The following is a 24,871-nucleotide window of genomic DNA, read 5'->3' as shown; positions in this document are numbered from 1 at the left end:
GTGAACCAGCACTAGGAGCAAAGAGTGGGGTCTCGGGGGGGCCATGTGCTGTACAAAGTAGCAGCAATGGTCTCTGCCCCAAAGAGCCCACGGGAAGGGGCACCGTGCAATGATGGAGCGCAAGCTAGGGAGCCCTCTGGTAGGAGCAGGGCAATAAGCAGCCATCACAGCATGCCCGGGACGTGGTCACTGTTGAGACTTTTGGAAGCATCACGGCAGAGGTGAATCTTGAGGAGGGCCCTAAAGCAGACAACAGAAACCTTGCCCGCCTGGGCTGAGGATGGAGATACCGCCCTCTGGCCTGGTCCTGAGTGCCACGCTACCCCGCAGCAGCCAGCATGCTCCCTGCTGACTTGAATCTGCTGCCAGGATGGGGGTAAATTAGATGTTAAAGGGTCCTGTAAAAAACAGACAGGGTGGGAGGAGCACTGGCTTTTTCCTTGAGCTGTGAGTGGCATCTTCCCTTAACATAAAGAGCGCAGTGAATGTCCCGTGCCCCAGATACAGGTTTCCGTCACTTTATGCACATTCTGAATGTGTGAATTTGCTTTTATGCGATGACCCTTTTTATACCAAAAATGCGTTCTAGGTGAGGTACATTCACTCTCATGCGGTCGGTGTGGTGGAAGCCCGCGGTCGGCTGCTTTGCGCGGTGCGGTATGAGAATGACGCGCACAGGTATGTCGTCTCCGGGGTGGATCTGCGCTCCTCGCCCGTTGTTTGCAGCATGTGTTTCTGCAGTTGCCACCCTCGTTATGATAGTGCCCTGTGCTTGTGTGCACTGTCTGCTGTTGGGGAGGACCAAAATTGGCTTATAAAAGTGGTAGGAATGGGTCTGGGGGTCAGCACAGTCGAGGTCTTGGAACGTATCCCTGTTTGTTACATGGTAGAGTGGGTTCCCTTTATGCGCCGTTGCCCAGGAGCACATGTACAGCACAAAGTGAGGGAAACCTGTGCAGCCCATCATACAAGCCATGAAAGGTTATGGGGGGGTGCTAATTACCTCCCCCAGCTGCGACCAAGCAACCCATTAGAAACAGGTGCAGTAGCAGGCTGCAGGCCAGGTAGAAGGGGACAGCAGGCTGCTCTAGAGGGCTTTGGAGGCACAGGCTTAGAGCAGCTGCGGCAAGAGCAAGGCGGGAGGTAGGACGCTGTGGAGGGCAGCGGTGGGAGCCCAAAGCAGATCAGGCATGAGGTCTCTCCCCCGCTTTTGCAAAAGGGGAACCAAGAGCCACGGGAGTAAAGGGGCCAAAGGCTTGTGAGCCCCAGACTGCAGGGAGCCCACAGCTGGACTGTGAGCTTTCCCTTCCCCTGCGAGGGGGTGCAGGTGAGATGGGGGTGCGGACACCCTGTTATCTGGGGGCTGCCAAAGCTCTGGTCTTCTGAGCAGACCTCCAACAGAAACAGGGAAGCCTGTATAAAACGGAGTGAACCCCCCACGCACATGCCTGCACGCTCTCTGCCATCTCTCTCTGCCCTCCACAGCTTAAATCCCTCCCAGTAAGAGGGTTTCTCATTCACAGGCTTCCACCTGCCCAGTCGGTCTTGCACAAGGCGCTGTCGGAGAAGTGAGCCCGGGCTGGGGGCAGCTCCTGGGTCTGCTTTCAAGAGAAGGGTTGTCCTCGGTGGCTGCACAACAGCAACTGCTGTGCGACGGGGGCTACGGTCACGCAAAGGCGGGTTACGCAAGGGAGGCAAAATAGGGTTTCACTTGACACTGGGGAGGGATCTCTGCTTGGATCCAGGCACCGGGCCCTGCCGTTGCCCGCTGAGGCTCTCGGCGGATGCTATATAAAGCAAACTGTGTTGCTTGTGGTCACCGAAAGTGCAGAGGTTAAAAATAAAAGCAGGGCCACGCCAGAGTGGGAAGTGGCAAGAAGGCGCCAGCTGCAGTTCCTGGGATGGGCGGGAGGGGGCACGCTTGGCGGGCTCAGCAGCAGCAGGACTGCCCCGAGTCCCCCAGCCCTCCTCCCCGGGTGGGGGGTCAGCTCCACACCCGAATCCAGAACGGGGCTCCGGCCCTGATACCGGATTTACAGACCTGAATCCAAAGCTGTTGTCCCCAAGCCGCCTGCTCGGCTGCTTTCCGGCCGCAGGCGCCTGGCCTCCCAAGGCACTTCTGGTTCAGAAATTCAGTTCCTCAGATACCGAGGGTCTGCTTCTGCATGTGCCTGAAGCACCTCGGCCCAGACGGGTCTGAGCAGCTTGGCGCCGCAGCCGGGACCAGCCCCCCACACCGAGCCTTTCTGGAGGGGCAAGGCATTCCTGAGCAAGCAGCCCCCCGTCAGGGTGGGTTTCTGCCCACAGTTGCAGTGACAGCCACTGCTGCCTTTTCGAACGGGATGCCCCCTCCCTGCCAGGAGAGCCCGGCAGTCAGAGCTTTTGCGGTAGGGCAAGACCCAGGGTGAACTTCCTTCTCTACCTGAGGGCATCCATACCCTCCACCCTCCCTGAGAGTGCCGCAGCTAGCAGGCTGCCTGCCGTTCTGCGCTGGGTATGCCCGTCCTTTTCCTGCCGTGTTGCGCCACGGTGCGGAAAAGGCCACAGAGAGAAGCACGGGCACGGCCACGTGGCAGACCTGGGTTCCCATTTCTGTGCCTTAGGACCGCAACCACGTGCCACCCCCTCCGACTGAGTGCCCTCATCTCCATGCCCGAGGCCTGCTCTTCTGGCTCCTTCTGGCCAGCTCTTGGATGCATTTTGGCACAGGGGCCTGACTTCAGTTGAGGGCTGCAGGTCACCCCCACCCTGTGTTGTGCTTTCCCAAGCCAGGAGGCAGGCACCTGCCTTCAGCAGAGGTCCTGCACTGTGGCATCTCAGGGTGCAGGCATACAAAGCCGTTCCCATGGAGTAATTTACCCTGGATTTGACTCCACACTCAATATACTCGGTGGGAAGGAGCAGGCACGGGACCAGCTCTCCCGAGCTAGCAACCTGCCGCGGGGGCTATTGCAGTGCTTGGCTGCGAGGTGCAGGTGGCTGGTCTGGACTGAGCAAAGGGCCACGCGGGCGTGAAATCAGCAGAGGAGCGGGCAGGAGCAGTACCCGCGCGGACTCGCGAGGGCGTGCAGGCTTCCCGTCTCCATTCCCGTGCGTTGCGTCTGATGTAGCGTGCACCCCGCCAGGCGCAGACCCCTTCTGCGGCCCTGTGGAGGTGCCTAAGCTCCGGAGAGAGGAGAGGTGGCGTTTAGGATTTGCCAACCAGCCCTGCTGTGTGGGCTGGTGGTTTGGGACCCCGGTCTGGACACCGTCGCTCCCAGGGGCTGTGTAGGGAGTTCAGAATCTGGGCGCAGGCCCCCGGACGCCAGGGCCTGAACCCAGGTGGCTGGCTGAAGTGCAAAACCAGAGCCGGCTTCCCAGGCTCTGCTTGGCCTGCTGCGTGGCACTTTCTTCATTTAGTTTGATGGGCCTTATGTCGGTGGGTCTCGGTGCATTGCTCTACACCTGGCAGTGGTGAGGGGCTGCCCGGTGCAGAATGAAGGCAGAGGGGTCTGGAGGGACATGGGGACCTAAGACCCTTCCCCTGGCTGTGACTCTTGCTACAGTAGTTTATTTCCTCCTGTATCGGATAGCTGGGCCCAGGCACACTCTCATCGTGGGATTTGGCAGCTCTCTGGAGGGCAGGGAGTGGGGAGATCTGGAGGTGCTGCCCGGTGCCTGGAGGCACAGAGCTTCTGCATTCAGCTCTCGCTCCTGGGGGAGCAGACAGGGGATCCCTGGCTCTTACCGCTCTCCAGAAAGTGAGCCTTTAAACTCTGAACTGCTCCATGGCATGAGAGTGCCCCCTCTTGACAGACTGGCCTAATAGCGCCAGCAAGTCTAAGCAGGGGAAGCATCACCTCTGTGCAATAGGTGGGGATTTGAACTTGGAAAAGGCAAAGGGTTTTTCCCTGAGCCTGGTGAAGGGCGCGTGAGCACAAAAGCTTGCAGAAAAAAAAAAATATTTTTTGCAGTTTCTCAGTTATCATCTCTGAATCAAGGGGTCTGGATTTTTGCACCAGAAAAGACGAAGTGATTTGCCCAAGGTCACAGCGGATGCCCAGGGCAGAGCCTGAATCTCCCCGGAGCCCTGACCAAAGAAACACCCCTTCACGCTGAGCGCACCGAGGTACCGAGCACCCTCCCCAGCCCCTGCTGGCTTTGATGGGCAGAGGGGAGGGGATCATCCTGCTCCTCAGAGATCCAGCCTCAGGCACCTGCCGGTTTTGCCTTAGCTAATAGCCAAAGTCTAGGTACGTGTGTGGGGGGCACTGGCATGCCCTGCAGCTTGCCAGGTCCTTCCCAAAGGAAGGCAATGACGCAGGGAAGCCACAGCCAGCACTGACCATTAAGAAATAGCTACAGCCCTGCTAGGAGCTTCCTTTCTGCTGACGGTGCCCCCACCTGTGACTCAGCCCGGCTGCCCTTTGCAGGGGAGCGGGACGGAGGCAGCTGCATTGCTGAGCGCCCTGCGGGGAAGTGGTGTTGTCGCCACTTCCTGTTTCTTGTCGCCAGTTCTGCCTGGCGCAGCGGCGTGGCCGGCCTCAAGCGCGTCAGCTCCCGGGGGGCTCCTGCTGTGTCCCCCGCCGGGCCCCAGTGATGCTGCATTTAATACACCCCGTGTGCTAGCCACGTACGCTCCACCCCAGTGCCCCTGCCTCGCTTTAACGAGCCCTGCATGTGCCCGCCCTGGGGGCTCTGCCGGTGTTTGCATACCGCAATGCCACCCTTCACCTCTTAGGATCGTCCTGCATCTCCCTGCGTTTGAGACTGAGGCGCTTATGCCAGTACTAGCAGGTAGCACTGAAGGCATGAACTGGTGGCACTGGGAAGACTGGTTCTCCGAGCCGTGACTCAGCAGGCATGCTCGGTGCCACCCTGAGAGCACGCAATCACTGACTTCAGAGGTTGTGTTACTACTCTCAGAACGAGCTGAAGTCGCCTCTGACTCAAACGTTATCTGCAGCTCTGCTGGATACGCCCGGGCGATGGGGCAGCCAAAGTGTCTCCGATGGCGGAGCTGAGCTGGCACATCTCTTCCTTGGCAGAGTGGCACGAGTCTGAATAGAGCGGCTGGGCTCCGCGGCTGGGGGGACCCGCCTGGACAGCGTGGGGTGCAGCCGTGGGAGGTGGGAGGCGAGCTAGGGGGCTCTGGCAGGAGCTAGACAGCGAGCAGGTTTCGAAAGCAGGGCGACTTTCATTGGAAGCCCGTTGAAAATGACTTGGGTCTTCAGCATCCTCCTCCGTAAGGGCCTGGTGTCGCTGTGTGAGCGGCCAGCTCAGACGTAGCCGGCGGCCTCTGGCAGCACTCAGCCTTGCTCTGGATTGCGCTTCCCAGTGTTGGAGACCAAAGCTTCCCATCCCCTGGCTCCGTCCCTAGCTGCCCCCGCCGCAATCAGGCTCTTGCTCTTTAACCCTTGTTTTTAACGAAGAAAATGCCTGCCCAATGCTGGCCCCCAGAGCCAGCGTTGCACAAGGGGGAAACTCCCCCCCGCACCGTGAACCCGCGTGACCTGGAACACGCCACTACCGAATGCCCAGCAGTCTCGCACCCGCCGGGGCCGTGGCCGGGCTGCAGCCCTGCTACCCAGGCTGTGCCCCTTGCGCAAGCCACCCCGCACGCCAGCTCCCCAAGACGGACTCCCCTTGGGAGCAGCAATGGCTTCTCCTGGCTGCAGAGGAAACTTAGCCGGAGGAACTGGTGCGGGGGGGGGAGTGCCCAGGCCTTGCTTTTTTGTGTAAAGCGGGCTGAAAAGCAGCCACCAGCTCTGCCTTGCCCCTCGCGGCCGCATTAATGAAGCCAAGCGGCCTTTTGTGTCGGCTTTCCTTGTGCGCTCGTGGATTGTCTCCATGCCAAAGGGCCTCACGCTGAGCCCTGGAGATGCTGGCACCACCCCATCCCATGTCAACCCTACCCATCCCCCTTCTTGGCAGGGAGCTCCAATGCCTTGTAAGACCCATGAGCATAGGGGGCAGGGGGGTCTCCCTGTGGGTCTGCACAGCGGCCAGCAGGATGGGGCACTGAGATCAGTTCAGGCCTTTGGACACCACTGTGAGAAAGTTAAATGTGCAAAACCCACATCCTGTTCCCAGTTGCCTTTCAGGCTAGGGCTGCACTGGGGACGTTTTCCCTTTGTCCTTCACTATCCCCACCCCCGGCTTGCAGGCCTCACGCTGCTTAGTGCTGTCTTTAGAGGTCAGGTGAAATATAAGACACTGTTCTTATTTTAAAAAAGCATCAAGTTAAGTTTCCAACCCTCCTGCTATTGTTATAGCCATGGAGTGGGTAGGAGCTGCTCTTTAACTAAAGGGGTATTTCTAATGCACTCAGTACTACAACATCTAGGTCACAGTTGCATCTAACGCCTCCTGGGAAGAATTAGATGTGTACAGTGGATGTTGCTTAACACGGTGAAGTGTGGGTCTGGACACTGTGCTGCAGGCAGGTCAAACTCTGGTTTAATCTTTATCCAAAGGTTGCTGAGGTGCCCCAGATCTTGGGATAGTGAGGGCGCTTACTCTGTGCTGGGTTCACTTGAGATCCTGTATGCATGTAGCTTTGCAGTGGCACTCACGGGAGAACGTTGTTGCGTCATGGTCACCGGGGATGAACAGATCTGGTGTCCAAGCAAGGGCATAACCAGGGCTGAACAAGTCTGGTGCCTAGGCAAGGGTGTTTTAATGACAGTTTAACAAGGCTGCTTTCAAGCTGGGTCCTCCACTGAGAAGCTGGTGGCTGGCTCATCCCCAGGCAGGCAACTTTGTGGGATTTGGGGACATCAGCTAAGTCACCTTCACCTCCAAAATCCAGACCTCATGCCCAGTTGGGGCCAAAGGAGCAGTCTCCTAAAGAGGCAGGGGTGCCTGCTGGTGTCAGGGCTAACACAGTTACATCGGGGAGGACAGATCTGGGCTCTCAGTGTGCAAGCACTGCGAGAGGGAGCTGCCTCTCTGTACAAGTCATTAACGAGTGCGTTAATGACTCGTACAAAGATCTGGTTTAGGCACTGAAACCAAGCATGCAACATGATGTGACTGCTGGTTTCTACATGCAACATGTATTGCAAGGTTGGTTTTGTCAGCTGCCCAGGCCTGTTGAGCAGCTTTTGATCATGTGTGGGCAATGCCTGATGCCCATGCTTCCCAGGGGGCAGCACGCTGCTGGTGGTGCTCTGTCCCCTTTGGGACAGAGGCCGTGCAGCCCTAGACTGTGGGCACCCTGGAGCTAAAACCAGGGATCCGATTTTTATGTCTGGAGCATTCAATGTCCTATCTCATTCCCCCTCCACCCCAAATCCTGGATCCTCCTTCTGTGTTGGGTGTCTCATCAGCCTCCCAGGACCATGCACTTCTGATGAGCCCCCTTCCTCTGTGGACAGACAAAACTCACAGACCAAGAGGTGCTTCAGAACTACATCGGCTTCTCGTCAGCATGTCTGCTGGGCCAGCTCTGGGCACTTAGTGCAGCACTGAGTGCTCCAGTGCAGGGGTCTCCATGCATCACAGCCTTGAATTGACACAGTGACACGGGAATGTGGATGTGTGCATCTAGGGGGACACCTCTCCAGGCACCAAGGGACATCTTGCTTTTTTCCCCCTTAAGGGACTGATAACTTGGCACTCCCATGAGGCTTCTCAGGGTAGATCTCAAAGTAGTTCACCAGAGCGAACCAGTACCGCACTCCCCGTCTCAAAGAGGGAGGCTGAGGCAGGGACAGAGATGTGGGCACCGATCTCATGTTCCAACATGAGACCGGGCCCGGCTGAACTCCCCCACTCCAGGGTACAGCGGTGAGGGTTGGGGGTGCCAAAGTCAGGCCTCACATTGGCCATTTCTGAAAAATCCTTCACCTAAGCAGCTTGCCCGAGGCTGCCCAGCAAATCTAGTTCTGGCCCTGTGGCCGGCTCCAGCAATCTCAGCTCTCTGCTGACAGGCTGTCACCCCATGGGCATTTCAGGGATGCCAAACCGTTCCAGGGGAGAGAAAAAATGCCCCAGGATTGTCCTGCCCTGCCAAGGAAGTGAGCACTTGGAGAAACAGGGAATAAATTAATAACAAATTTATTTCTAAAATTTGTGGGTCCCTCAAAACTGGGAAAAAAATTTTCCTCTCCCGATACCTGCGAAGGAGGAAGAGGCTGTTATGGGCCTGGAGCCCACGTCCTCTCATCCAACAGCAGAGAAGAGGCATTTCCTTCCACTCTCCCCATCCACAGGAGGGGAGGAGGTAGGACATCTTTTTGTTTCGCGCTCACGTCACAAGGCCGACCATCCCTGCTGAAGGGCCTTCCAACCGAGCGCTAACTTCTCCCGGCAGCATTGAGCTCTCGGCCCGCTCCGCTCAGTTACACTCGTTGGTCTCTTCATCGGAGCTTTCCGATACTGATTGGGTCCTCTGCACCTGCATCTGGTTGTGGTCCCCAATCTGCACCATCCGTGCGTTCTGAATGATGAGGGGCTGGTGGCCTGTCCCCGGCATGTTTTGGTGACCTGGCGGGAGAGCTACCGGTTGGGAAGGGGAGGGAGCCGAGTAGCCAGGCATGAACAGCCCACCCAGGTGAGGCTGGTTTATTAAGGCTGTTTGGGCCGACAGGCTTGACAGCAACTGGTGCAGTCCCGTCAGATCCGGCAGCTGCACGGGGGGCAACAAGCCTGGCTGGGACCCAATGTTCAGAGCCGCTAAGGCCTGCTGCACCGCTTGGAGATGCTCCTGGTATTGCTTCTGCTGTCTATGTGCCTCCTGGATCTGCTGTATCTCACTCCACTTGGTCCTCTGCTCCTTGATCTTGCTGGGGACAAAAGTGTTCTTCACTCTCCTGGCAAACACCCGGGAGTTCTCATCCAGGGGCACGAGCCCTGCCAGCACACCGGGGATCTGCCCCTTCCTCAAGGGGCACTCCTTGGGCACGAAGGGGATGACCGAGTTGTACTTGTGCAGCCGCAGGATGGAGTCCATCAGGGCAGAGTTCATCTGGTACGTGCACAAGCGGCACTGGAAGTTCTCAGTCAGCAGCAGGAGGGTGAAAGCAGAGTTGTTGATGGCGTCCTGGAAGCACGTTAGCTGGCAGTGCCCGGGAACGAGGAAGTCCTCGCAGAACGTGGCGCCGTCCGGGACCCCCATGCTCTCCAGCAGCTCCTTTACCCGGCAGGCGATGTCCATGTCCTCCATGGCATGCACGACCACAAAACTGTAGAACTTTCCCTCACCCGTGTCTGGCTCTGATGAGGGGGCAGTCGCTGGTGCTGCTGCTGGTGCTTGGAAGGGAGGGGGACAGACGAAGGAGGAAGACGCCATGCTCCGATTCTCTGTTGGAACGTAAGAATCCTCCACTGGCAGCCGGACAGAGCCAGAACCGGAGCCAGGAAGCCCCACGTGCGGCTCCTTTTCTGGCTCTTTGGGCACGCTCTCTTGTGGCCTCTGCGGCTTGGGTGGCACTGTGCTGGGAAGATCACTGCACTCTACGGGGCAGTGCGTGGCACTCCGCGAGGGAAGCCCAGTTTCAGGAACTGGAAGAAATGGGAGATGAGAGCTCCCGCCACAGGGGTCCCTGAGGCTACGGCTCCTCGGCTGACTGTGCAGGGGGGGTGCGCAGGCGCTGTCGAGCTGCTCGGGGTCCCATGCGACATGACTGACACTGCCCCCGCTGTAGTGCACGGCAGGGCTGGCACCGCCTCCGCAGAGCTTGCTGGGCCCAGGGTTGTGGTGACGGCGAGTTGCGCAGGTCAAATACTCCACGGTCGGGGACTGGCTAATTTCCAAGTGGCTGACGAAGGAGGCGGGGCTGCCCGAGGAATGCAAGGTCCGTGGGCTCGAGAGACCTGGCGCGCTCCCGATCTGCACTGGGGCGCTGCGCGGCACCGAGGCCGGGCTGGCAGTCTGGAACAGCGCGGGGTCTGATCTCAGCGCCTCAAACGAGGCCCCTCTCTCTGCCAGGCTGATGTCCATCCCGCATTGTTCCTCAGCTTCTGCCAACAGGCTGCTCAGCTGCTCCCCCTGGTTCCCCTTGCTGACCCTGACAGCTTGAATGGCAGCTCTGTAGGCACTGATTTTGGCGTCCTGACTGCACACCTTTTCCTCTACCAGCACAGAGTAGATCTGTGCCAGGACCCACAGTGCACTTGCATCCAGCTGAGGCGTCCCTGGGTCTACACAGCCTGCTGGCACCCCTGCAGACCCCAGTCTGGTCCTGCACACATACAAGGCTCCCGTGTCCTCTCCCAAAGCATCCAGGCAGATCCTAGCCTCTGCCTCCCGCCCCAAAGCCAGCAAGACCATGGCTTGCAGTAACTTACTGCTCCTTGTGCTGGGTCTCATGTGCTTCAACTTATGCTTCAGGTTAACAAGTCTATTTTCGGGCATCCTAGATAAAAGACTGAAGACATCCTCGAATGTGGGCTGGGCCTCTGCGCTCTCTGCCATTGCACCAGCTGTTTATTCAGACAACGTGCTGAAGAAGCAGGGAATGGAAAAAGCATATTACTGTCTCTGGGGCCTGGAATAAGCAAAGGCCAGTTTCTTTTCTACATGTGTGCTTGGCAGGCTCTGGGTGCTACGCATCCTCAGCGGCTTCTCTTTCCAGGGGTTTCAGCCTTGTGGTGACATGCTGTTTCTCTTCCCTCTTCAGAGTTCACCTGCCAGACCTGCGAGACAGAACAGAAAGTTACAGAAACGTGACGGGCAGAGAGCCTAGTGCTCCAAGCTGGACTCATCTGAGGTCACAGTCTGCACCATGCCTTGGCACAAACGTCACTCCTAGGTTGTACCCCCATAGTCCATCATATCGTTCACTCTGCAATCCTCACGGTAAGCTCATAGGAAGCCGTGTATCCCCACAATAAGTGCTTTAAAATACTCATTAACTGGTTGGGCTGTTGGAGGCTAAACCAGCACCCCCCACCTGGGCTAGCCTGGGTGAGGAGGGTGTGTGGATACCGAGAACAAGACCTGTCAAAGGGCAGACAAGCCAACGGCCATCCAGACCTGGAGAGGAGATGGTCACTCTGCCCGAAGAATCGCCAGTCGCGCAGAGCAACTCAACTAACGTAGGAGGGTTGTTACCTTGTCTAAAGTGCCCCGATGGGCACAGAGGCCTTGGGACTGACTTGACTTGAAATCATTAACAGATTTAGGTATGTCACCCAACCGACCAGATCGACAATCCACCATCTCACCTGGAGTCCTGCCTGTGGCTGTTATCCTCGTTAACAAGCAGCTATAAAATCAACTGCCCAGTAGAGAAACTTCTTGTTGGCTCCAAGGTTACATCCTTCCAATGAACGCATGCACCAAAGGATGTGCGCTTACTCCCCTGACGCATAGACTTGTATCCACTCAAATGCCGTTGCAGACACTCCTGTTACGCATGGTCACGCATCTAAACCCTGGATCCTATTGCACTCTTGGACTCACCCTCGCCTTCTGGCAGCAAGTTACACTTAGGACCAGACCTCACTGGTAGCCTGGGCAGACCTGGCTGAGGAGGGGAAGGTTTGTGGGGCAGGCGCTCAGCAGAACCGCTGCTTACCAAAGCCTGCTCTTGGACCATCTGCCTTGCTGCAAAATCTTTCAGCATTTATAAAAGCAACCCAAAACAGTGTTTCCAAATACCCGCAACAAGCCAGATCCCCGAGAGAAATTTAGTTTCGCCCTTTTTTTAAGTGGCCTGGGGGGGGTTTTCCCTAGCTTGCAAAATTCCTCCAGTTGCTTCATGGGCTGAGATTGAACGCATCTGCATGTGCATCCCTTCCCCTGGAAGATCGCAAGTCGCTGCAACTTCTATGAAAAAAAATCCCCTCCGCCTTTCCAAGAGGGCCAGCAAAACCCAGAACTTCGCCACTTGTGTTTACTGCCTTGCCTCCGTGACTCAGCCGCCTTGCACAAACGGGGCAGTTTCTGTTCACTCTGCTCACGCACCTTGCACGCAGGGAGCGAACCGCCGCGTGGACTCCGTGCCAGGAGCTCGTCTGTACGGAACCGCCCCGCTTGAGGCGAGAGCAAAAAGAGAAACGCGGAGCAGGCCTCGCCCGGGAGCTTTCCAAGTCCACGGGCCCTTTCCCGAGGCTCCTTCCTCTGCATTTGCGCGCAGCCCCAGGCGGAGCTGGGGGGACCCCGGAAAGGGGCGCTCATTCCCGCGGCAGCTCGGCGCCTTGCAAAGCCGGGGGGGCCGGCGCCACTGCTCCGCGGAGCCTTCCCCGGGCAGCGGGAGCCCGGGCCTCCCCGCCGCCACCCTCTACCTGCCTAGGCCCGGCCAGGTGCCCACGGCGGGGCATGGCCCTGCTCCCTGGGCGCCGGCACCGGCGGCCCCACCCCGCCCGGGTCCCGCTCCCGCTGCCCCCGGCTCTCTCCCCGTTGCGGGCAGGGAGGGGGTTACCTGGGCGCCGCCAGCCGGGCCGGGCCGGGCCGGGCCTCGTGTCCGCGTCCCGGGCAGCGGGGGTTGCCCCCCCCGCAACCCTGACCAGCAAGGGCGGAGGGGGCGGGGGCTCGTGACGTCACCACACTGGCGTTCACTCGACGCTGCGAGGGGGCGGGGCGGCCGTGCCCGGGCGCGCCGCCGGGGGGCGCTGCGGCGCTGGCAGAGCGGCCGGCCCGGCCTGCGGCACGAGCCGCGCAGGCGCCTCGGCCCGTGCCCGGAGGCCCGCAGGGCTGGGCTTCCGCGGGGCGGGCTCGGGCAGGCGGAGGCCGAGAGCCGATCCTGGGCTGGGGAAGAAAGCAAAGTCTCGCTGCCCGTTTCATGTGGCCCCCGCGGCCTTTGCTGCCCAGGTGCCGGGGGTGTGCAAGGCCCCGTCCAGCCGCCTCACGGCGATGGCAAGGGGCAAGAGCCAGCCGGAGAGGGGCGGCCGCCTTCTCCCCCAGGGAAGACCTGGCTGCCCTCGCTGGGCCCCGCAGGGCTCCCTCCCGCCAGCAAGACGCGCAGGCCGTCTGGATGGGGAAGCAAGGTTTATTTCAAAGCCAACAGTTCCCAGTTTCCAGACGCTCGGGCCTAGCCCAGCCACGTGGCTCGTCTCTGGATCCCCGAAACAAGCTACGGTGGCAGGCGGCGCTCGGCGTGGGGTACGCGCGCGGCCCAGAGACCGGCCTCCGGCCCCCCAGCCCTCCCCTTTGCAACAGGCCTGGCCTCATAACGATGGTCAAGCCGGATTGATCTTAGTAACGCCTGTAAAAGCTGCCCGCGCCCTCTTCTCGGCGGCTGCCGAGCACTGGGGACTCGGGATGAACTGAACGGGGGCAGAGTGAGTTTTTGTGAATAGGATTTAAATGCAGTGAAGCGATGGGGAGTACGAATCCCACAGAAAGCTGATCCTTTAAAAAGCACAGCCTCCCGTTTCCATGCGACAGAGGGGGCTGGTCGTTGTGGAAACAGAAATGGGGGGGCAGGAGGCAGCCAAAGCCACGCCCGGAGCTCGGCCTGGGATGGAGCAGAAGGGTCAGAAAGGAGGCGACACGCTGTCGGGTGTAAAACGGGCAGCTGTAACGGTTGGTGGAAGCAAACGGTATCAAAATGTAAACCCAGCGCCCTCTTGCTCTAAGCTGGCACAGCCGGGATGCCTTTAGTGCTGATGCCCGACTTCTTGCCACGCTGCCGCTCTCCTGGATGCGCGGTCTCAGCAAAGAGTGAGAAGCCAGGCACGCCGCCGGGCAGACTTGCAGCTGGTGAAGCCAGACCAAGAGCTCCCCTCTCCCCCTCCCAGCGCCGCAGGCTTCAGAAACCACGAGGCTGATGGGCGCAACCGTCTCGCTGGAATCAAGCCACCTTGGTTAGCGAGCTTCCTGCAAGACGCACGGCCAGGTGGGCGGCAGGAGGCTGGGAGCCGGGCGCAGAGAATGGCAGTGGCCCCCGCCCTTCGGGGCTGGCGCTTGTACAAGTGACCGAAGTTAGACACGTGTCCCTCCCACAGAAATGAGCTCCAGTAGCTGGAACCTCTCAGGGGTCTTCTTTTGGCATGCTAGCGTGCACCTCCTCCACCGCTTCACCTGCTGCCTCCATCTTCTGCGCTTTAGGTGCTTTTTTGGGTGCTTTAGTGGCCTCCTTTAGTTTCTCGGGTGACTTATCTGCCCTCTTCGCAGGTGCCTCAGAGGCCCCCTTCTCTGAGCTTTTGGGAGCTTCACTGGTCTCTTGGGCTTTGGAAGCCTTGGTGCCTTGCTTCTCTTGGGCTTTGGGAGCCTCGGTCACCTGTGTCTCCGGGGTTTGGGGAGCCTCGGTGACCTGCTTTGCTGGGGCTTCAGGGGTCCCCTCTTCTGGCGTGAGTGACTCTCTCTCGGTCATCCTAACATCGTGTGATGCCTTTGTGGCTTGGAACAGCGGGCTGAAGGGGCCCACAAGCCAGTTGAGGGGAACACCCTTGGCCACGTAATCCAGCAAGGCATCCAGGGACTCTCGGAGCTTCACCACTCGGTCCTGGTTCTGGGACAAGATGCTTGCAGAGAGGTCCTGGAAGGAGCAAGCGCTGGAAAAGGAAGCTTGGAGCTGCTGGACGTTGGTAAGGGCCTGCTGCATTGTTTCCTGGATGCTACTGGGGAGGCCTTGAATGCTGCTCATCAGGTTCGTGTAGGCAGGCTGCAGCTGCAGGGTGATCATACGCAGCATGGCTAGAACACGAGGCTCTACCTGATGAGACAGAAAGGAGTTCAGCGTAGCCCTCCGCTGATAGTGGGGAGAGTGCTTTAAATATGTCCCCCCAGCGGTACCTCTGATTGAGAAGACAGTTTCACCTGCGGCCCTTTTGGCTGGGTCAGGATCCACTCCAGCCACAGCTCATAGAGTTTCTCTTGGCCCTCTTGAAGCTTCTGGCCAGCACCTTCCTTTACAGATTCGACCTGAGGAGGAGACACAAGGAACAGCAGGATCAGCAGGGAGCTGGGCAGGGTCCCAGCTCTTAGCTTGTAGCAGCCTGTGAAGGGGGAGCACACAGGCCCAGCCCAGCCAGGGTGTAGGGCAGAGAGGGATCAGGGTGGGCACGCAGCCCCTGGACGCCCTGAGAGCAGAGTGCTTCAACACTGGGAGAGAAGGGGTGGCCACGTTAGGGAGGAGGAGGAAGGAATGTCTTCAAACCAGATTTATTGCCCGCTGGAGGTAGGCGAGAGTATCCTGGGTGTTCTTCTTGACCAGCTGCAACTTGTTCAAGGAGTGCAGGTAGGCTCGGTGGCGCACTTTGTTAGAGAGGGAGCCCAGGCGCACAAAGTAACTCTGCTGCTGTTTCTGCTGCTCCACAGAAGCCACGCTGGACCCCTCCACGGATGCAGCAAGTTGAACTAAAGGGAATAATAGGGGAGAGGTTGGGTTACCCACAGGAGGGTATCTAATCGACACCCCCACCCCCCACAAACTATGGTGGTCGAAGGATCTGCAGCATACAAAGATCTAATCCCTACTCCTTGTCTCTGTGCCTCCACTTCTCCCTCTGTACAATGGGGTTTTATAGAGAAACTGGCTTCCCGTAGGAATGTGCTTTGAGCCTGATGGACAAAGAGTGCTACGAGCGAGGTGGAGGTTACCCTCAGTAGTAGTAGCAATGCTCACAGACTGAACGTGGGCTGGTTGGCACCTGCCAGGAGGGATCTCTGCAGGACAGTGAAGTTGACTATGAAGGTGCCCCTGCTTCTCATTGCTTACCGACTCCAAGGCAAGTAAGACAAATGCTGGGAACTCTTACGGCAACTCCGGATTGAGAGAAAACCAATGGGGTGAGAAATGCAAACCAGCCTTCCTGCCCCAAGCCAGGAGCAGGCTCTGGGCCGGCAGAGGCAACAGGATCTGTGCCTGGGTGGGGACAAGGGGAAGTTGCGTTTGACTCGGCAGCTCAGCGCTTTCTCACCCAGTTCTTCCTCTGTCACAGGGAGGTAGTGATCCACCAACTCTTCTGACTTCCACAGCATGGCATCTACCCCGCTAGCCACCACATTGCCAACGGCCTTGGCTGTGTTTATGCTGCTGTTTACCATGAAACTGGTCATCTCCACACCGTCCTGGATGGCTTCTCTGCCTTGCCCCACGGCCGCGTTCACTTTGCTGGTCACTATGTCTTTTGTGCCAGAGGCAGCATCCAGAGCTGTGTTGACAGTGGAAGAGACCACCGATTTGGTCAACTCAACGCTGTCCTGGACAACGTGTTTTGTTAGATCTACAGCTCCAGCCACTCTGCTGGCCATCGCGTCTTTGGCAGTATCCACAGCGTTCATCACTGTGTTGGCAACCAGCTGCTTGGTGTCCGTAAGGACCTGCCGGCGAGAGCCAGAGGGAAGGTCATCTCCGAGTCAGCATGAAATCTTTCCTCAAATCGCCCTTCTCTCAAAAGCATTTTGCCCAACTGGGCAACATCCCCAAGCTTGTGGCAAAGGCAGGCAGGCTGCATCTGAGATTGGTGTGAACGGGTGTTACGGCCCCTCGGTTCCCTGAAATGGACATTGGCTCCGATCCTCTCTGTGGGAGGACAGCTCCTTTTCTCACCCGACACCTCTTACAAGACGTTTCACATGGCTCAGTCACCCCCGCTCCCATTTGTCTGGTTCCAGACGGCTGCTCTAAACCCCACATCCAAGCGAGACAAAGAGCCTCCCCCCTTCCCCCCCCCCCATGAAGCCGCATGGAGCGGGGAGACTCACCTTCTCTGTCGGCTGCTGGAGAAAGGGCAGCTTCTCCTCCAGCTGATCCAGGCTCTTGCAGGCGTACTCGTTTACTTTTGCAACTAAAGAGAAAGCAAGGGACAGGGTTAACACCCTGAACTGGTTAGAGCTTGTCCTCGTACCCAGACTAGCAGAGTTGTGGTAAAAGATTGCAAAAGGGTAAATTCGGTAAGCTAGGCGGCCTGTGCAGTGGTATGCTGGAGAACACGTATTACTGCAAGGAGTGGCACAGCACATCTACCGGTTAGTTCCTTGAGAGGCTTAACCAGGTTGGTTGAAATCATAGAAAATGAGGGTTGAAAGGGACCTCAGGACTGGAAGGCACCTAGCCCAGCCCCTGCTCAAGGCAGGACCAGCCCCAGCTACATCATCCCAGCCAGGGCTTTGTCAACTGGGCCTTAAAACCCTCCAAGGACGGAGACTCCGCCACCTCTCTAGGTAACCCACTGCAGTGCTTCACCACCCTCCTAGTGAGAGAATTTTTCCTGATATCCCATTTAAACATCTCTTGCTACAACTTGAGCCCATTGCTCCCTGTGCTGTCACCTGCCCGCCGCTGAGAGCAGCCCAGCTCCATCCTCTCTGTAACCCCCTGCAGGGAGCTAAAGGCTGCTATTCAATCCCCTTTTGGTCTTCTCTTCTGCAGATTAAATCAGCCCAGGTCCCTCAGCCTCTCTAATGTGGCTAGGGGAGGAGATACAGCGCTGGGGGGGCCATAGAGATGCCCCAGCCATTATTGGCAGAACATCTGCAGTAGAAAGGCGTTAAGCTATTTTTTCTCCCTGCCCTATATTGGGCATCTCAAACAGACCATAGCTGCCTAACTACTGCTCAGCAGCTGTAAAGTGAACCCCATGGGACTACATAGTGCTGGAATAGGAGAATGAGGAAACTTCCCCACTGCTCTTCTCTCATGCTACATCAAGTTTCCCTGCAGGCCCGTCGCGAGCTGCCCCAGCAGTGCAGTCTGAGCGGTCACAGGAGAGCTCTGCCACCCCTAACGCCCGGCTTCGCCCATCCCAGCGTGCGCTCACTCTGGGGTTCCAGATGGCTCAAAATTGGCTGGGCGCCCCCGACTGCGCTGCCCACTGCAACAGCAGCCACGGTTTCTGCCACGGTGCAGACAGTGGTGACGTATGGGTGTGTCCCTTTGGTGAAGTTGTAGGCAGAGGAGACCAAGTTGAAGGCAGAGTGGATCAAGGGTATGCTGGTCACCCTGTTCACCACGTTCTAGGCAAGGTAGGAGAGAAAAAGGGCATTAGTGGCATGTCCTCTGGCAGGCGGGCGAGTGTAACCTGTAGTTTGAGGTGCGCGATTTCTCAGAGAAGCCCTTCATGAAATCTCTTTTTTCCAAAGTTCAGCAGCTCAGTGGTCAAAGGACTTCAAGACCTGAGCTTACCATTCAGAGCCCTGGGCCCTGCTGCCTTTTCGTCACGTACGAGTTCAACATCACCCTGCCCCAATTCAAACCCGCTGCAGACCATCCTGCGCTCTCGTGGCACACCACCCGCAGCTGGAGTTGTCAGCCTCCTCCGAGCAAGGAGAACTGCCGTCTCCATATTGATCCGGAGACTTGAGCCATGACCCCAAGTCTGGACAGGGGGGTTCCTCTCCCACCTGGGTTTTGGGCCAGTGGCAATGCAATGAAACATGTTGGCTGGTGTGCGGGCTTACGTGTGAAAGGACTAGCAGCCCTAGGCTACCTACCGCTTGCAGCGGTTCCTCCACCTTCAGGGGGTCCTCAGCTTGTGAAGGACTAGGATCTGTGGCCTTGTTTTCAGATGCCATGGTAAAGTCAGGTGCAGCTGAAAGGAAGGAGAAAGAAGACTTGTACCGGCGAGACTTGTACGACTTCTGATGTTATCAGTAACGGTTGGTGGGAAGCGCAGAACCACACTGATGGGGCTCATTACCCAGAGCAGCTGGGAACTTCGGGGATGCTCTTACCGCTTCTTCAGGAGAAAAACATGCAAAGATCATTTAATAGCTACACGACACAGGTTGATAATTTTCATAAATTAATACGGGCCTTTATCAACAATCCATGCATGCGTGTAGGAGGGCAGTAATGGCATTTTGCCCAGTCTGCTCCCACAGCCCCAAACCATCTGGAGCGATGCAGCTCCACTAACTTCAGCGGTAGAGCTCCCTGAGCTCAAGACAGGCCGTTCTCATCCTTTTTGGGTCTGCTGCATCTGTCTGTGGAAGACAGGGATGCTCTTGCCTGAACTTTGCAGTCTGACAGTTCTCTCCAGCCCTACGATCGAGAGCGCTCGAACGAAAGCCTACGCTCTGCAGGTGCAAAACGTTGCTGGCGCATATCGCTGCTCACTGCCTTTCCTTTTAATTGTGCTAGAAAGGAGATCATTCAACGTGTCATCTTGACTACAGTCATTGCAAGACAGAAAACATGTCTTCGCCATGCAGTGAGTAGGAAAATCAGGCTTTCAGTGTTCTAATTTTAGAAATCTGATTAGCACAGGTGGTTTTATGACAACAGGGTTGAAAAAAGAGAAATAACAGCATTAGCTATTCTATTCTTTTTTAACCTGGCAACTGGACTTGCTTTGAAAAGCTCAGATTTCCCCCGTTTGTTCTGATGTTAACATGGGTTTCCCCGTGGGTTGGGTTGTTTCCTTAACAGGAGGCAGCGTGGGCACATGTCAACTCTCATCACAAAGGCAGAAGGGAGCAGTCACATCCAGACGATGAGGAAGTGATAAGCGCTGTTGTCTCTGCTGTTGTTGGGATCTACTTAATGGTTATTGCCACATTCCTCTCAGGGCTGAATCCAGCCCTTCCCCACCAACGCATCGCATCTCAGAGTTTCTCTCTGGGCCGATACCATGGGTCTGTGCCTACGCCGTGGGCACCGTACCAAATCTCCTGTCGTTTTGCACTCCCGGGCAGCTCCACCAGCCGTAGCAACCTTGGCAGTAGGGGACAAGGGGCATCTCCTGATGCTTTGGCTTTCTGGGTGGCTAAGCTGGTTCCCTGCACAGGTCTCTCTCTGTGGCTGGGTAGCTACTAAACGCAGAAGAGGAAATAGCTTCCCCATCCTGTGAAACTGTGAAATTTCAGAAATGTTTCCATTCCACATTGGCATCAAACAGAAACCTTGAAGGGGGTTTTGTGTGTTTTTCTTTTCTTTTTTTCCAAATGAAAAAACAATGACAGTGAAAAATCCTCAGCAGAGCAGGGACCGGGACCCATGCATCCCCGCAGGGTGGGTCTCCCCCTCTCTCCTGTTTTACTAGGGAGTGCATCCTGGGCTCAAGAAACCTTTCCTGACAAAAATGGTATGTTCCCATGAAAAGCTGCAGTTTTCTGCTGGAAGGCCATTGTCAAACACATTACTGGTTGCCTAGTGGCAGTTCCTATCGACTTGTTCATTTATAATGGGTGCAGGCAATTCTTTTGGGCAGAGGGCAGCTTGCTGAGTTTTGGCAAGCCATCGAGGGCTGCATGACAGGCAGCCAGGGGCAGATTAATATTCATTTTCTAAATTTTTAGGGGCCCCGCAGGCCGCACAGAATGGCCTGGTGAGCTGCGTCCAGCCCCCAGGCCGCATTTTGCCCACCCCTGATTTATAACAACCCTCCAGTACTACCTAAAGGCCCCAGGCTGCATTGCACAGAGTACTTGGATTGCTGGGGTCACTTGACCCCAGTTGTCTTTTCTGCTTGGTACAAGGGGGTTTTCCAAGGTCCCTTCCAGCCCCTTATAATCTGTGAATCAGGAGGAGCTGACCATTAACTGAGGACAAGATGCAGCATTGATGGCAGCAAGCTGGAGGAAGGAGGACAAGGGGAATCACTGAAGTGGGGGATGAGCACAGGCTCACCATATACACAGCTACGGGAGACTTGAGGGACTGCAAGGTCTCAGTGCTGGTGGTCCTCACCAGCCAGCTGTCCAAGGGTGAGCAGCTTGTATTTTATGGCCAGCACCGCTGTGAAGTCTCACCCACGGTCAGCACTTGGGTTCAAGTTCCTCTACAATCCATGGGGTTCGAGCCCATGCTAGATCGCTGCCCTGCAGCGGGAGGCCTCTCCAAACGGGGGTCCTGGGGATTGCAGATCACGTTTTGCAGGGGGGCAGGAGAAACAGTGTTTGCATCTCGCAGACATGGGGCCTGGCCAGGCTGCCTCGGCATTTTGAACCCCATGGGCAGATGTACATGACAGCAGCACCAGGTCTTCGGGATGGAGGCTCCCTCTGCATTAGGTATACGCAGGGTTCAGCACAAGAGGCCTCGATCCTGCATGTGACACCGCTGCATAGCACGGGGTCACCCCGTCTCTGCCATGCCATGGGGTCTGTCATGGCACAGCATGCAACCACGCTGCAGAGCCCAAACCAGTATGCACCATCTTCGCTGCTGCCGCGTGCACCCACCAGGCCTCCTGGGCTCTGTGCTGTGCCCCTTGGTGCTATGGTAGGTCCAGCCGTCCTGTGATTCCTCCCGTGACTTGTGGGAGGATTTGCCTGCTTGGGGGATCATAAGAAGGCACACGGAGGGTTATCTACAGCCCAGGGGACTTTGCTGGTGTCCCTACTTCTTGGCATTGGGGTCCCTGCCGTGCGCAGAACTGGGTCATGCAACTGGGTTGAAAGCACCAAATGCAACCAAGAGGGTCTTGTACATGGACGGCGGATGAAACTAGTGGCTATGGTCCAGTGAATCCTGCATTACCCCCAGCATCTGGGTACGACCCATCAAGGGAAGTCTGTAGGAAACTTCCCTGACGTAGGCAGGGCCTGGCGCCCTGGTCACAGAAACAGGCAGCTTCAGAGAACGCCCTTGTGAAGGGTTATTCCCCTGCTGCTCCCACCCTGAGTGGCTGAATCAGCTGGCAGAACTGTCACAGGCTCCTCTTCTAAGCTCAGAGCTATTTCAACACTGCCCGCTGCTTGCTGCACACACGTGCTTTTGGCTTCTAGCCTGGGAATTTCAGTTTGCTTTTGCAACGAGCCTCAGCGGCCTTGGAGTCTGGGTTCATATATAGTTATAGCCTTGCACCGCACGGTCGCTGCCTCTCCCCACCAGCCGGCAAACTGGAGCTTGAGACACCACGTGACAAATCTCGAGCCACTCCTTTGTAGCTCCAGGAGATCTGGTGTTGAACCAAGGGGCCCTGCAAGAGAAAGGCCTGTTTGCCACCTGGATTTGGCAGTGTCGGTGACACAGTGCTCGTGGGAGGACTTGTCCAAACAACCCTGTGTAGGTGGCACCAAGCATGTGGCTCTGCTAGTTTGAAGTGTGGGCAGTAACCTATATACCTGGTTTTGCAAAGGTGCTAAGTAGATCTGGCCTCGCCCAGGATGCAGAGACAAGGTGGGTCTTCCTCCTGACCTCTCAGTGGACAAAATCAAATCCTTTCTTTCTCTTACTATTATATTCACCCATCCTCGCTCAGCGACTGGAACTGGTCTCTGGTTAAGGGCAGCAGAAGCCCCTTCATCCCCTTGAAACGCTGCAGTAGAAACACTTGCTCATCTTTGCAGGAGGGTCTCTCTAAATCAACCGCCCTGCCCTCCAGGGCTGTCAGCCTAGACACGGCTAGTTTGGATGATCCAGGAGATCACTAGATCGTAGTCAGTTCTTCACCCGCAGGTGGAAACAGGCTGCTCTTGTTTCCGATCAGCCAATTCAGCTTTCTTTGCTGTTTTCCAGGTGGAGGTCTGGGTTCTCGCCTGTCAAGAAATCTGCTCTCGTGTCACCATTGAAGTCCAGCCTTTCTTGCTCTACTGGTAAGAACTGACGGATCACTATGTACTATGAAAGCAGTGGATTGCATAATTAATGGCTCTTCAGTAAGAAATGCAGATTGCATTTAATCACTTGGGTGTGGGGGGGACCAGCCGGGGGGGTGGCATTATCTTGTGGTCAGAGTGCTTGACTGAACCTGGATTCCTGCCCAGATCTGCCGTGGATTTGTTGGGTGGCCAAACAAGTTAAGTAACCTGTGTGCCCTAGTCTTTGCCTGCAACATGGGAATAACAACACCTCGTGACTAAGGGAGGTGGCTGCAGTATGCTTCGAGACGAGAAGAAGCCATCAAAACAAACATCTGTAGGAAGGGCAAATAATTTGGGTCTCCAAACTTGAGACAAGTGGGGCCCCAGGTTCAAAGCTGCTGCGAGCTGTGGGTCCTCAGCCTCTGTGAAGATCAGACCCAAGGAGGACCTCAAAGCTGGATACGTCTCCCCTGCCTTCCCCAAAGGATTCATAGATGTTAGGGGCTGGAAGGGACCGCTTGAGATCATCAGTGCTTGGGCAGGATATGTCTCCCCCCTTCTCCCAAGGATCACTAGCTGCTTTTGAAAAAGTTGACCTAAATGACTTTTGTAGCTGAATGGGAGAGTACTTAGCGACTTAGTACTTAGAGTACCTAAGCGGCTTCGAGGCGCTGGCAAGGAAGAGGCAGCAACCTCATGGTGCCCTCCAGGCTTCCTATTTCTTGAGTTTAGACTGACATTAGGGTCAGGGACTGCAGTGGTGCCTTGCTCAGCATAGACCTCGTGGTTACAGTCTCAGCATTAGAGCATCCGTCTTCCCTGGAAGTCTCCCAGTCCCGGCAGAGTTTTGCTTTTCCTTCCTCGAGTGACAGCTTCTAAAGCACTTTCAGCCGTTGCCACATCCAAGGATTTGCTGCTGTCCCTGCACAGGATTTCTAGACTGATTTGATGAATTAAGAGATCCTTTGCAGGGAGCCAGCTCAGCCGGGCTTGACTGCATTACACACCTGCATGGAGGAAGGTTAGGAAAGAGTGGACTCTGAGGTCACCCCAGCTAGTTAACGCTATTTGTGTCTGTACCGGATGTCAGCATTGCAAAAAAATCAACTTCTCCGTTAAAAAAAACAAACAATTTTTTCTGCAGAAAAATCAACTTGATGCCTGCCTACCTGCCCCTGTATTGCCACCAGTCAGGCCCAGCACCACCTCAACAACAGAGCGACCCAGAACTCACTCAGTGCTTTGCTAACAGACTTCATGGGACAGCCGCCCTTCCTGGCATCATCTGCCCGCCTCCCAATGCTTGGTTGTCAAGACAGTTTTCTGCAGACAGCGACAGTGACCCGGGTGCCCCAGTTCAAGAACAAAGCATTAAGCATTTCCTCCAAGCACGAATCTAGCGGTCTGCGTTAGCGCTGATCCCTGAGGGCCATAAAGGGTCTCTCACGCACAGGCTGACGGGAGCAAGGAGAAAAGGGCAGCGTCTAACTAGGCCCTTTATATCCTTGCAGGATCCCAGAGCCAAAGCAGAGGCCTGATTCCTCCCTGCGCTGCACTTTGTGCAGTTCCTGACACCCAGGGCAAAAGCCGCTTTTGGATTTTGCAATCCTGCCTGTCCTGCGCCGCCGTGCCTAGCCACCCGAGAGCAGATCAACAGGGAATTCGGCCCCGAGTTTCTAAATCCTCCCCTGACAACGCCGCAGCAGTAATGCGCAGAGCAGAGTCCACAGGGCAGACGGGGAGCCTGGCCTCCAAACTTGGGGAGAAGTTTCTCCTCTCCCTCGCTGTTGCTGTGGAAACCAGCTCCCAAGTGCTGGCTGAAGTTAGCCTGAGACAGGCTCGCAAGTCCTTGGAAAGTTTGCATGCAGACCAAGGCGCGCTCGGGTCCCAGCCCAGGCTTACCTGCTTCTCGCTACCTCCCGAGGTATCTTTGTCCTGGGCAATCTTCTACTCGGCATCCATCTAGATAACAAGCAGCCAAAAGAAACCGATCAAGGAGTCACGTCTCACAGCGCCAATCAGGAACGGCACCTGGGGAGGGAAGGCAGGGCTAGGGTTTTGCAAGCCACGGAGAGGGGAGTAGCTAAAGGCACGTATTGCTGCTGCTTGTTAGGCAATGGGGCTGGAGGGCAGGGGCAAGCTCCTCTCCTCCTCCAGCTGCGGGGGCTGAGGGGCCCCTGGCCCTGCAGAGTTGAAATCAGGCTGGGAATTGGGAAGGGCTGTGGTTCTCGGGGATCTGCGTGTGCATGTGCACACACGGGGGTTCCTGTTGGGAAGCTCTTGAGGGAGCCACCCAGATCGCCCTTCCCAAAGTGGAGACCCCCAGGACAGCCAGGACTCGGGGTGCATGATGTAGGCACGGGGGCAATGTGAGATGCATCCTACGCGGGAACCACAAGGCACTAGTCATTCACTCCCTGGGCCCTGTCTTCAGTGCCGAAGCTGGATTTTGGGAACCAGTCTCTTTTTCATAAAGCCCACTTATCCTCCGCAGCTCCTCACATACTGCCCTCTCCGCCCTTTTGAGCT

The 24,871-nt window shown here is 56.8% G+C and overlaps 2 protein-coding genes and 1 long non-coding RNA gene across 11 annotated transcripts in view; 1 reads left to right on the top strand and 2 right to left on the bottom strand.

Moving 5' to 3' along the window:
• The window catches only part of LOC149853217 (uncharacterized), a 32,073-nt gene that overhangs the window by 249 nt on the left and 6,953 nt on the right, over positions 1 to 24,871 (top strand). For 3 of the 6 annotated variants that reach the window (XR_016439104.1, XR_016439109.1, XR_016439105.1), the window contains exons 1-2: positions 18,412 to 19,026; positions 22,278 to 22,354. This is a non-coding gene — a long non-coding RNA (uncharacterized LOC149853217). Of the gene's footprint in view, positions 1 to 10,604; positions 10,784 to 18,411; positions 21,825 to 22,277; positions 22,355 to 24,871 lie in introns of those variants that run through there. The other 3 variants (XR_016439106.1, XR_016439107.1, XR_016439108.1) reach the window with 3 other exon arrangements.
• TICAM1 (TIR domain containing adaptor molecule 1) lies at positions 8,025 to 12,473 on the bottom strand. Of its 3 annotated transcripts, none has more exons than XM_090026921.1 (2): positions 12,351 to 12,473; positions 8,025 to 10,620 (listed from the first exon to the last, which is right to left on the bottom strand). In XM_090026921.1, the coding sequence occupies exon 2, from the start codon at positions 10,397 to 10,399 to the stop codon at positions 8,321 to 8,323; it is 2,079 nt and encodes a 692-aa protein (XP_089883047.1). In that variant the 5' UTR covers positions 10,400 to 10,620; positions 12,351 to 12,473; the 3' UTR covers positions 8,025 to 8,320. The 3 variants fall into 3 exon arrangements, with proteins under 3 accessions (XP_089883047.1, XP_089883049.1, XP_089883048.1); XM_090026923.1 differs by lacking the exon at positions 12,351 to 12,473 and adding an exon at positions 11,894 to 12,308; XM_090026922.1 differs by lacking the exon at positions 12,351 to 12,473 and adding an exon at positions 11,152 to 11,865.
• LOC149853218 (perilipin-3-like) lies at positions 12,912 to 24,384 on the bottom strand. 2 transcript variants are annotated; one of them, XM_090026925.1, is made up of 8 exons: positions 24,245 to 24,384; positions 18,308 to 18,405; positions 17,635 to 17,830; positions 16,580 to 16,662; positions 15,793 to 16,195; positions 15,030 to 15,229; positions 14,690 to 14,794; positions 12,912 to 14,585 (listed from the first exon to the last, which is right to left on the bottom strand). In XM_090026925.1, the coding sequence occupies exons 2-8, from the start codon at positions 18,386 to 18,388 to the stop codon at positions 13,902 to 13,904; spliced, it is 1,752 nt and encodes a 583-aa protein (XP_089883051.1). In that variant the 5' UTR covers positions 18,389 to 18,405; positions 24,245 to 24,384; the 3' UTR covers positions 12,912 to 13,901. The 2 variants fall into 2 exon arrangements, with proteins under 2 accessions (XP_089883051.1, XP_089883050.1); XM_090026924.1 differs by having other exon boundaries at positions 12,913 to 14,585; positions 14,666 to 14,794; positions 24,245 to 24,383.

Source organism: Crocodylus siamensis, chromosome 14, assembly GCF_052110815.1.
Source record: "Crocodylus siamensis isolate JL-2025a chromosome 14, ASM5211081v1, whole genome shotgun sequence".
In the NCBI taxonomy this organism is placed as follows: Eukaryota; Metazoa; Chordata; order Crocodylia; family Crocodylidae; genus Crocodylus; species Crocodylus siamensis.
Note: the sequence above shows the minus strand (reverse complement) of the source record. Positions and strands in the feature narration are given on the sequence as shown.

Excerpts from the sequence above, each read along its gene's own strand:
- TICAM1 (XM_090026921.1), bottom strand. The coding sequence starts at position 10,399 with ATGGCAGAGAGCGCAGAGGCCCAGCCCACATTCGAGGATGTCTTCAGT.
- LOC149853218 (XM_090026924.1), bottom strand. The coding sequence starts at position 18,388 with ATGGCATCTGAAAACAAGGCCACAGATCCTAGTCCTTCACAAGCTGAG. Across the intron at positions 17,831-18,307 it reads TGGAGGAACCGCTGCAAGCG|AACGTGGTGAACAGGGTGAC; the intron begins GTAGGTAGCCTA and ends TACCTTGCCTAG. Across the intron at positions 16,663-17,634 it reads GAGCCATCTGGAACCCCAGA|TTGCAAAAGTAAACGAGTAC; the intron begins GTGAGCGCACGC and ends CTTTCTCTTTAG.